The following is a 12,381-nucleotide window of genomic DNA, read 5'->3' as shown; positions in this document are numbered from 1 at the left end:
CAATACATCCCCGTCGTAGCCATGCTCTCAGAGCACAAGCAACACAAGAGAGATGAGGAGGGACGAAGTGAAGCATAGGGCAAGACAGCGGGCACAGGGCAGGGGACCTGCGTGCAGGAGCACTGCACACGCCAAGGGCTCTGCACCCGCTCCCTGCCCATCCCACAGCTCCCTGCCATGGGGGCGATGTCTCAGGGGTGTCCAGGACAACCTCAAGGAGCGCTACCATGGAAAGACTGGTGGCAAACCAGTGCCCCGTGTCGCTGGCAGGGCAGATGAGATGGGATGTGACAGAAGCACGTTGTCTGCCTTCCTTACTGCCTCTTACAGAGTCTCACTTCTGCTGTTTTTGTCTTGCCACGTAAATACACAACAGGCACTTCTACAGGGTACCGCAGCTCAGAGACAGTTTGGGGAAGTCCCACTTGTTGGGACAGAATAGGTTGTAGCTGAAGGGAGTACCAGAAATAACCGTACCTTGAAAGGCAGGAAACACTTGGTTCTAGGGCTTTGTGGTTCCTGCCTGTTAGGAAAAATGATTTTCAGACTGAAAAGGGGGTGGAAACAACTATTGTTCGTTATGAAAATGCAGTGAATGGGAGCTGGTTAAAATTTACCATTTTCAGTTAAAGGCTTTTGGCTGAAAACTGAAGGAGGAATAAATCTGTCAGAAGCTAAGAATAATTAGCTTTTTATTATGAACCTTTTTGAAGAAGAAAAGGGGTGTATAAAGGTCATACCTTCTTCACATCAGACATACATGAAGTAAATGAAAGAAATTTCACACTGAAGCAAAAGCCTTACAACAGATTTTATAGAAAGTATTCTTCATGTTACAAAGCAGACTTTCAAATATTGCTCTCTTTGTGCTGAACGGAGTCCAGTGCTTTCAGAAACACCTGCACAGAAATTCCAAAGAAAAGCGGCCTTGAAAGCAGTCAATTTTCCTTCCTGTTCAGGAGGTGGCAGTGGAGACCCAGCAGCAGAGAGCCCTCAGGCTGCTGGAATTGAGGTGGCATCACTGGGAAGGACGAAATCAGAAGTTTCCTGGCCGTGCCCAGGTTCTGTGGTGCAAACAAAGCACCAGCTGCTCTAGGATGGGAATGAGCTAACAGTGAAAAATCAAATGAGAGGAATTTCATCTTTACAGCAATGGGAAGGAAACCCTTTTGAGTGCATTTATAGCTACTTCTGTTGCCAACTCGTGTGGTATTTACTTTGGTTTATAAGAGGTATTTCCTTTTTTAATTAGACTCCACAATGCCAAATGTATGCACAACTTGAGAGAGTGACACACAACACAAGCATGTTTTCGTTCACTCTGTACAACAGAATACATTACGTTTCAGTGTTATTGTCCTGGCGGGAGACATTTGTGCATGTCTGAAAAACTACATTCAAAACATTTGCTTCCAAAATGCAATATTGTATTGGTTGCTCTTTCCAGTTCTTTACAGCAGGAGGTGATCCATCCTCACAGCAGCCATTTGCGAGATGCAAAGCTCATCTACTTCTCTCATTGTTTGGATGCAAAATTTAATATGAGCTGACTGCCTTGCCCAAAGCCCCAGAAAGAGGCGCAATGGCAGAGCCAGAAATTCCTGGCCTTGACTACTTCCAGTGCTGGGCTTGCTTTCTCTTAATTAAAGATGCATTGGTTTTGTTATCCTCCCTCTGGTTAGTGTCAGAGGCTGGCTGATTAGTACTTGTGCTTTGCCTTTAGTTGTTTATGGATTTCTGCAGTTCCAGGGTTTGTTTTTTATAGTGATGGAGGGAATATCATAGAACTCGACTGGGTGGTAGCAGCTGTAGGGGCTCAGGGACGGTAATGACAGTAATGACTCTGTTTAGGAGAGTCTGAACAATGGGGATGGAAAAAGCAATCAGGAGCCTTTCTAAGATATGTTGGGAAAAAAAAGTGTTATTCATTTCACAAAGCACTATAACTAATGATCGAGCAAGGAGGCGTCCCAGATTGTTGTGGTGTGTGTAAATTCAAGAGAGAATAGGAACTGGAAAACACAAATAGGAAATGGAAAAATGCAAACATTCAGCCACAGCAAATTAAGGTCTGGGCTCGGGGACACATTTCCCTTATTAATGAGTTACTGGAGATTTTCTTGGGAAAGCAGTGGCCCAGAAACTTTGTGTGAGCACGTGCACTTGTGTTCATTCCCAAGCGCATTGTGAAAAGTCACGGCCGAGCGATGGGATTGTTCCCTCTGAGCTGTGGTAGGGGGCAGGCTGGAATTGCCTGCGCTGCCGGCAGCGTGTTCATGGCCGTATTAACACGTTAAGGGCAACCCAAATGCTGTGCCTTAAATGCCTGGCAGGTTGCCACTCAGGCAAGGTGTTTGCTCTGCGGTGTTTTTGCTGATTTTAGCTTCTGGCCACGCGCTGTGCCTGCCCTGATGGGGTCCCCTTGGGCTGAGCTGACCCGATTCAGTCCCTTTTATTGCGAGGCTCATGGACAGCTGCAGCTTCAGCTTCTCACCCTCTGCTTGTGGCAGAGCTGAGTCTTCCGAGCACTGCAATGCTTTAGCCTAACAAAGCCTAGACAGGGGGCTTCCCACTGGGAAGCCTCAGTAAGATACAGGTTACAGGACATTCAGTAGAGGACGTAGTCCTTTTTGCCAAGAAGCCTGCCACCGTACGAGCACGGTGCTGAGAACGGGGGCTGCTCACGGCACTTCTGCAGGCTCTGGAGCCCGTGGTAGTGCTTACACAAACCTGCAGCCCTCCCTCGTGTAACTGCACAGAACCAGGCTGTGCTGAATAAAAGCAACACACAGAAAACACACAGAAGCAATGTAATGCAGACACTTTTTTTTTTTTTTTTTTTTTTTTTTTAATCAAGGAAACCCCACCACTTATACCTACGCAAGAGTTTCACCTCTGAGCCTCTTTATATAAAGAATTTTTAGCTACTTGCTGCATGGATGTGTCCTGCTGCACATGCTTACTGAAATGGGGCCTTCACCCCATTAGAAGCTCTCAGATTACTGCAATACTAATAAATAATAAATAATAGAACACGTTTAAACATCAGCTGTACCACAGAACTTTATAGGAACAGACTAAAAATACTCAGGCTGAGGCCCAGCTTTTTGCCTCTCATTACGATACTTTGAGCCTGTAACTATTTGGGAAAAGACTTTATAATGAGAAATAAGAGCAATTGTCTCTTTTCCTGGTAGTGTACAGAGCAGTGCAATCTTCTGAATACGAGGATGGAGAGAGAAGCAGTAGAGTAGAAATGAGGAAAAGCAGAAACTACAGGTACTTTTATTTCCACATGCATATTCGTGAACTGCTGAGTTGAGTCAGGGGTATCTTTGTATTCTTGGTTTTTCAAAGCAACCAGAGTTTCTTTCCAGCCTATATTGTAATTTAGAGCTGTTGAAATCTCTACGAGAAATAAAACTGAAAAACAAAATACACACAGCTGAGCCAATTTTTCTTTTTTATTATTCTAATTTGACACTCACATTACAAAATTTAGAAACCATAGACAGTTCAGGCAAACTGTTAAAACACAGTATAAATTAGGGGGGTTTAATATATAAATTCTATACATAGGTAAGTTAGCTTGAACATGACTGACAAAAGGATTTCAGAACAATCTTACCACAACTGTATAAAAAGGCATGGAAGTAGGATGGGCACTATAATCATGAACGCGGGTTAAGACATTTTCCACAACAGCTATAAAGCGTAACAATGACCATGCTATCCTGGCGGTGTTCATGTGGGGTACAGTATGCATATTACCATTAACATTTTGCAAGATCTATGTACAGTCACGAAATTATAACAGCCACTTTCAAGTAACTTTTACTGTTTTCTGCCTGCGCAATTAATAAAGTGGTGATACTTGTTTCGAGGACTTCTAACAAATCTACATGGGTTTAGTATTATGGAGGGTAGGGGGATTTCGATTTGACCCAAAAACGCTGATCATAACATGAAATAGCTTAATTTAAAGGAAAAGGTACAGGAAAAGCGGAGCCCCTCACTACTATTGCTCCCACAATCATTATCTACCAGTCTTTTAATCCATATTTCTTTTATTTCCTAGCTTATTCTCGATTAAAAATAAAATAATTTATTTCCCATTTTTCTAAGCACAATTGTAAAACGGAGTTATAACAGGTGAAATGTAAGACTAGAATTTGGGTGTCAATATGGGGTAATTTTGGAATGCACACGCTTCCCAGGTGACTGCGGACACATTGTTCCATCTTCGAATTCCTCATTCTGAATATCAGGACAATTCTGCTTACTCATTTGTACCCTGTGTGTTTAGGTCTGTGAATAAACGTTTTGGAATAGCGTGTTCCTGGGTTATAGGTTTAAGATAACTGGTACTGTCACATTTCACAGAACTTGGTAAAAGTGAAAAAAATACTAAAATCTGATTTCTCACCTTTATATACCAATGAATACTTGCTTAGAGTCACCAGTTCTGGAACCCAGCAGCTAATTTATTTTCCACCTGCATGGCATACTAGCAGTTTTATTTCTTTTTACAGACTGACTCCTAAGGGAAGTACTTACACGTTTGTAAGACTCGTATCTTGAAACACTTAAATTTAATAGCTGTGTGCTTGTATCGCTCAGGAAGAGTTAGGAGGATTCTGCTGGAACTATTCCTTCCAGTTCAAGGTGAGGACATACTGTAAGTGATAACCCAGCCCGGGCTGTTTTGGAAGTACAGATCATGTCAAGTGTCTAGACTCTAGTCCCTGTTTTCTCAACTCTTCAAACTCCCTTTTTGACTCATGGGCCAAACACCAGGAAAGCGTCATATGCTCAGTTATCCCCAAAAGCCTGGAATTCTAGAAGCACAATTAAACGATGAAAGCAGTGACAGAGTACTGACCAGTTACAGTTCACTGAAGAAGTTGCATTTTTTCTGAAAGGTAGCTGGAAGTTACTGGTCAGAAGTCCATTAAATAGTTTGTGCACATATTAGAAGGAAATTTACTGTACAGATATTTAACTTACAGGACTTGTGAGCTCTGAACTCTAAGTCTTCTGGATTCACGAAGGGCTGGGAATGTTGCTGCGCTGCAGTATTTGCCTGGGCTAGCACTTTTAGTGCCAGGGAAGAAGGGAGGAGGACTCCTAACGTGAGAGCTCTGGCGTATGACTGCAGAGCCCCTGTATGGCAGAGAACTAGAAAAATATTGGTACGGCATTTTGCAGAAGCTGTTGATAGAGCAAAATACCACTTCTGTGGAAGGAAAGGTATCAGAGGGAGGGGTGGCATTCTAAGCCACTCCGAATCTACAGCGTTACAGTCTGAGGCTGGCCACAGTGCAAGGCAGGGGATCTAGCCAAGAGTAACTCATATTTACTTTTTTCTGTAACTCAGGTTATCGCCAGAGTTTCAGTGTCTTGCACATGTGCAGAATGTAGGAAATGCCACCCCTACAAGCTATTAACTTCTAATATACATCTTGCATAGTATAAAAATGCAGAATGTGTTGCCTTGTATGTGCATTAACTTAATGTATTTGATAATTTCTGCATATCTGAAAATATGCAAAAAGAATTGTAAAATAAATAAGTACAAAACAGATTAGCTTCCAGATCTGTTTCATTAAAAAGGCTGACTTGCTTGCTGCCTCCCTGATCAGCTCAGGGACTGGATCTCTACAGAGCAGCTAACACTGGCTGCAGGGAAAGGGACCCACTGCAAGGCAGCGTGCTTTCTTTCCAACATACCCAATGTGAAAACACAAATATGGGAGCAGCTTGCTGTGTGTATCATTTTTTCACTGGATTCTCTCCTGCTTTGGACTGCCCAGCTGCCATTGATGTTAAGAGGAATAGCACATGCACAGGTGTCATTTTCCACTCTGCTGCCACGCTGTGAAATATAAAAGTTAACAACCATCAAGGTATTGCTCATAATTCTTACGTACTTATTTTACCATGCTGCTTAGATCTTAAAAATTCTGTCAACTAAATAACAGATTCTCCATTGTTTCAAGTCCTCCAGAGGAACCTCTTTTAGTTTAAAGAATTTTCTTGTAATTATTCTGTTGGACGGAGAGGGAAGTATGTTTTGCCTCAGGTGAACTTCCAAGAATTTCTTACCTTTCAAAAGCAGTGTCCTAGCATCAGAAACCTAAGGGTGCAGGCTCAGATATGGATGTGCACGACAGCTTTGTACAGGAACATCTGATCACTGCTGCATCCACCGGTTGGTGTATGTGCTGCCAGACAGACGCCAGCTGGATCTGCACTGCTCCCTTGCCACAATTCAGTAACGCCCTGCACAAACTACTGAGGTAATTTCATTTAACAATGCCTTTTTTAAACAAACAAACAAACAAAAAAAGCCTTTGGCCCACAGTTGAGCCTCTGAGTAGTGCCAAAGGAGCTTTTCCATGTTTCCTTGTCACTTCCTAATCCTATTCTGCAGTTACAACAATAGAAATAATGTTTACAATCAAAGGGGTTTTAATTTCCAAAGAAAGACACTCCTGAGACAGTAGTGCTGATTTCTACAATTTTTTTCTTTTTTAAAAAGAAAAAAAAAAAGATTTCTTAAAAGCCAGAAGGCCAAATTTTGCTCTCTGATGACATAATTCACTGGATCAAATTCAGTCCTTGAATTTGCTGTTGAAACTACAACAATGTCAAAGCAAACTTTTGCCAAGGCTGGATTTTCACCCTGTTAAGTGCACCTGCCCAACCGAGATTTGCAGTTGGCTCACATGAAAGGCCGAGGACTACAGCAGTTGCCAATGCAATTTAATCCCTATACATAACTTTAAACAGTGTAGTTGCAGGACTGCTCCAAACCCCACCAAAATCAATGGGATTTTTTCCTCTGACAAATCCCCATGCTTGGGTTTGGTCTCCCTCTATGAAGCAGTCACTGTTAGGCCAGACACCATTAACTGCATAACATTTTTAGACTGATCTGCATAACTATCTTTTCTACTAACACATTTTCTTTTTGATAACTCCAACTACAGCTTCATTAACCCGAACTCCATTCTGAACTGGATTAGCAGTGCTCATGTGCTTTAAAAAAAGGTGCATAAACTATTGCAACACAGCATGATAAAGTAACAAGGGTATCAGTAAGGGACTGGCTTGATTTTAAGGGGGTGATTATCTTATCGCTACTGACCACATCATAAAAACCTTCAAGCTGAGAAAAGTCTCTCTACGCTTGAACTGCTTTTTATTTGAAATGCCACAGTAACTTGTCTCGATGTTAGTCTAATGACTACATGCCTTTCAGTGGCCTAGTGTTTGGCGTTAAGTGATACCACTCTTTTTTTAAATCATGGTAAGAGCTCTCCACGTTTCTAGCAAGAATACATAAGTATCAGAGGTGTTTTTTCTCATTTTGTGTTTCACATAATGCTAATATTTTCTTCTGAAAGAAATCCATTGCTCAAATTGTCATCCTTTTTTTTTTTTTCAGTTGTATTCAGGCTTTGTAATGCCGGTTGGTGAAGCAGAGCTCTGACCATACCACCCTGCTGTCTGGAGCTGTACTCCCTAGTCAGGCCAAGTATAAGGCACGAATGCAACCAGAGCTGTAACTTAACTCTTGAAAATCAATTTAAATCAATAGGATTTTGGCCACAGAGCTATGTGAAGGCAAGCCACGATTCTTCAAGTCTATTTTGAAAGTATTGCCGTCTCATTTTAAGGTGTTGTGTACTCTCATCTCCAAGTTATCTGCAAGGTGCAGTCAGCATTTCTGGAGACCACATGCTATGGATCAATGTACCATGCACCTCTATCAAGCAGTAACATTCACCAAGAGATGAGGATGTTTAGCACCTCTAAGAAAAAAAGTGTGTGACTACATAAAGACTTAAAGATGATCTGGTGCTTCTGAAAGCCCCACTAAGCCCTTAATACCTCCCTAAATCTGACTTCTGTGCTCCCATTTTAAGCACTGAGGTTTGAAAGTTTTGGACTATGAATTTGTTTAGCTTGCAACATCGATAAACTTTATGAGACCAAATTTTAACTCATTCTTATAAAATTGCCTGAATGCAGGAAGGTACCCCAAAATGTAAAATATTATCAAGAAAAATCACATTTTGATTAATCTCCTGGGTGTTAATACCTCAGCTCTACCAGCCTCAATGGGATCATTAGAAAAGGAGTGAGCATTTGCACTTTAAGAAACAATTTTTAAGGAAGGGCCCATCCACCTACGGTGGGTTTCAGATGACTGAAAAAACCCATTCCATCATGAAGTCACGCTGTGCCTACTAAAAAGATTCAGACATCACAAAAAAAAAAAAAAGCCCAGTTAGCAAACACTTAAGAGCATTAGCATTGTTGCAGGTACATTTGTGGTTATTGCTCTGGATTTGTTTGGAATTAAACAGGATTTTAGTGGCATCACTCTGGAAATGGTTCTGCTTGAAGGAATGGCTGTGTGCGCACATTTCTCTGTATAGCTCTCAGCTCATGTACAAAAATTAACAAACAGCATATCAACAGTGTCACCAGAAGCATTGCTCCCTGGCTGGAATGATGCTGTACTAATCTTACGCTTATTTCTTCCATACACAGCTTGAGTATTGACATGACATTTTCCCCTGACATGTTGCCCCTACTTGAACTCATGTGCTGATAGATAAACGAAAAGGAGAATTGGATTTCTGCCTCAAGCCCCTCCGTGCACAAATCTGGATGAAACTGTCCTGCTCACTTTGACTGCTCATCTCACAAAACTGCAAGAGTGGATTCCAGGTTGCCACGGTCCAGATTGCACAGGTTTTCACAGATCAACACCCCACACAAGAACAGCACTGTAAACACTACCGAGCTTTAGTATGTCACGTAGAACGTCTCAGGCCACCGTACCCCAGATCAGCTTAATTTTCTGGGTTGCCCTCAAACAATAGCTCACCAATACCCCTCACATTTCAACAACTCACTCATGCATGGGTAACTTTTGTGAGGCTTGGCAGTGAGCAGGAACAGTTCCACCTTTCTGGCTAAATGCAGAGCCAGGTTTTATGATTAGCCTCACTTTTCCAAACCCTACAGTCATTTTGGAATCGCTCTAAATTGAAATAAAGCAGTTAATGATTTCAAAGCAAATGTGATGCTCTGCCATTGTAGACAGAGAAAGACTGGAAAATCTGAAAGGCCAGCATCAAATCACTAATAAAACTAAGTTCAATATCACATGGCATTTAGGTTTCATCAAAACTTTTTGAGGTCTGTTTTGGGGCAGGTGGAACAGTCCTTTCACATACAAACAAGTAGTCTACTGTTAGGGCTTAGTTTTGAATCTAATATCCATACAGTTCATTATCATTTATTGATAATATATGAGCACCATGATCATTGTACCAGTTAGAAGAGAAGCCACAGTCTCTGTATTATCTGTAAGGACGTGGTGGATATGGTTTAGACCCTAAAAACCAAGTAAGATAAAAATGGTTATCTGTTAATGAATGACAAATTTTGTACTTTAGTTCATTCATTCCAGTCTGAAAACCTTTGTCTTTTTAAAGCATACCATATAGTTCCCACTTCTGAGCAATTACTTCCCCCTTCCCATCCTCTTAGCATCATGTTGCAAAACAAACAGTACTGTATTAATTGAAACCTGATAGATTTTTTTCAAATGCTAATGTCGTATCTTTTCTTGTAAGTGTGATAAAGCCCTCTAACGGATGCATCTCACCATGAACAAAATTAGGGAGAACACTACATACATTAAATAGAGGTAAATTGAGCCCAGAGTAATTTGCTTCTTCAGTTCAGCTTGGGGGAGAGGTGGTATTTAAGGAACACCGTCTACACTGTATGCCCTCCGCAGATCTGCCGAGATTCACAGTAAGAAAAACAACAGTGGTGGGAAGAGTAACTAAGCAATAGCCATACTTCAGATCATTCTCTGTAAAAATTCATAGGATGTGTCCGACTCTCCCATGCCGATGTGATCTGTATGTGACATACATGTGTACGTATGAGCGAGTGATGTCATTTTCATCCACTGGAAGCTTATACCTGTTGCAGTCAGTGCTTTGTTCAACAAGGCTGGGGGACTGCTAATGTAAGATTAAGTTCTTCTTTCTTCATTCAGCAATGAACCAGATTGCTGCTGTGTCAGTTTAATTTTATAATCCTCAGAGGGTTTAAAGAGCTGCTATCTGAAGCACCTGCTTCTGAAATAGGCGTGTCTATTTTTATTTTTACATTTCCATTCTCTTTTGCAGTACCATGGTTCTCCATGCTCCTGATTTTCTTCCGTTTTCCTTCAGAGGCAAAGGTTACAGTGATCCTGACGCAGTTTGGGCACAGCCACAAATGGTCTGTCCTTCCTTTATCTCTCTCATAGTTAGAAAAGCGTCCATGTGCACAGTTCTGTTGATTTCAGTGGATGAATCCAGTTCATCCAGCATGTTAGGCAGTCAAAAAAAAAAAACAAAACCAAAAACAAAACAACAACAACAAAAAAAACTCAAACAAAGTAAATTGTCTACATCCCAAACAGGCATCTTTGGAATCAGTAGTGCAAAATGTTTGCGGATTTCTTTTCTTTGACCTACTGCAATAATCTCTTAATCTTCAAGTCTTTCCTAAAATAGTGGATCTGCAAATTTAAAACATAAGAACAATGAAAAAGTAGTAAATATAAACGTGGTGTTCTTTTGATTGTTTTACATCACTCTCTTCAGATTCTCATTTACATCAAACCATTTACCATCACTTATAAATCTCTTACAAATAAGAGATGTAAACTGTAGGAAGATTACAGGTACAGCACTGTATAAACACACAAGTGGAAGATATCCTTTAAATGGGGGATAATACGAGATTAAGTTTAGTTTTTATCAGCACAGACCCAGCTCTGTAAATTAGTCATAAATGGAAAAGACCTCCAACGGAGGTCACGCTTTAAACGCCAGCACTTTACAGGCTTTGACTATCAATGCAGCATTTTGGAGGTACTTCAGAACTGAGCTGATACAGTGAGTGGTTACCTTAAGGATTTCCATCTGTCTTTTTCAGTCTGGTTTTCTGGACTTTCACTTTCATAGGAAGCCAGATACAAACCTGTAAAAGGTAAAAATATGTTATTTCAACTGCAACAGGAACTCCCTCGCTTCATGGTCTATCATGTATCTGGAAATCAATATGACACTGGTGTTTAGCTCACATTTTTACCTTTGGAAATCTGTTAAGTTAATTTTGATGGAACCGTAAAGGAGGCCAGGGTTAAAATATGTTAGCATGACATTCTTATAACAACACTAAAGAGTTAAATGGTCTCCAGTTTTGAATAAAGAGATCTGGGCCTATTTACTTCATCACAGTGCTGCTACCAAAGTGTTATATAAACATTTAAAAAGAGAATTGAGAGTGAAGCAAGCACACTTTTAAAATTAAGGCTTTTCCCATTACTTAACACAACTTAATCTTCCTCGATCTTTTTAAAGCTTAAGAGAACATGGTATCTTAACTGGATACAAAACAGCCCCAAGATAAGAATGAGTTACAGAAACCAGAGAAGCAACACAGTAGAAGAAAATAAACAGGTCTCTTTTTTTTCTTTTTTTTTTTTTTTGGTGGTGCATTGATGTCTCACTGTCTTCACATTTTTTTTAGAGTGGGCTATGATGTGTGTTCACATGCATGTCCTTGTTTCACTCTTTAGCAATGCTTTACTCTTCAATGCTGGAACCATCTTAGTATTCAAACTTGTGTTACAATTCAAGCACATTTTAATACTCAAGGGTTGGCTCACTATTCCTCCACACCGTGACAAGCACAGTCCAGCTGTACTTCACGCACCAGGGTTGCATCTATCTGATACATTCTCCCATTTTTTACTCAGGGTGAATCTTTCCACCCAGCACTTCATCCTGGCTAACAGGGGAGGCCTGCTGTGGCTTCTGCAAAGGGCATCTCCTGAAGTGTAGGAATATGGCAGAGGATGTGGGAGAGAAAATCTGCAAGCAATTAGTGGCTTGAGGTCACTCTTTTTCGGTCTACCAGCCCCAAAACTGTACTTTTAAACACCACTTCTGAGATACCCTTGGCTTTCACTTTGTGTCCCTTCAGAGCCCAAATACGGAACAAATGCCTCCTTTTACTGCATTAATTATTCAATTTTGGTAGTCAGTTTTCTTAGCATTTAGGCAGGATTTTTGAGGGACTATTTTGACATTTTTAACTATGAAATAAAAGCTGTCTGGACTGATTAACCTGGATCAGTAAAGAAAACTGCCTACAGAATCGAGAAAAAATAAACCCAGTGCCAGTATGGCTTATGGGAACACAGCTATAGATGACTTCTGTGCGTGACAATGTACAAAAAGCAACTGACATGACTCAATATGAAATGGCACAGCCCATTGTGCTCGACACCAA

The 12,381-nt window shown here is 40.9% G+C and overlaps 1 protein-coding gene across 3 annotated transcripts in view; it reads right to left on the bottom strand.

Moving 5' to 3' along the window:
- Positions 1-3,465: 3,465 nt before the first annotated feature.
- The window catches only part of RASGEF1C (RasGEF domain family member 1C), a 72,344-nt gene continuing 63,428 nt past the window's right edge, over positions 3,466-12,381 (bottom strand). For all 3 annotated transcript variants that reach the window (XM_082771836.1, XM_082771835.1, XM_082771834.1), the window contains exons 13-14: positions 10,992-11,064; positions 3,466-10,600 (exon numbers count right to left, since the gene is read on the bottom strand). In XM_082771836.1, the coding sequence (XP_082627962.1) occupies positions 10,576-10,600; positions 10,992-11,064 (98 nt within the window). In that variant the 3' untranslated portion in view covers positions 3,466-10,575. The remainder of the gene's footprint in view (positions 10,601-10,991; positions 11,065-12,381) is intronic.

This window comes from Aythya marila (genome assembly GCF_965140915.1).
Source record: "Aythya marila genome assembly, chromosome: 14".
NCBI classification, from domain to species: domain Eukaryota; kingdom Metazoa; phylum Chordata; class Aves; order Anseriformes; family Anatidae; genus Aythya; species Aythya marila.
This window is presented reverse-complemented; position numbering and strand designations above follow the sequence as displayed.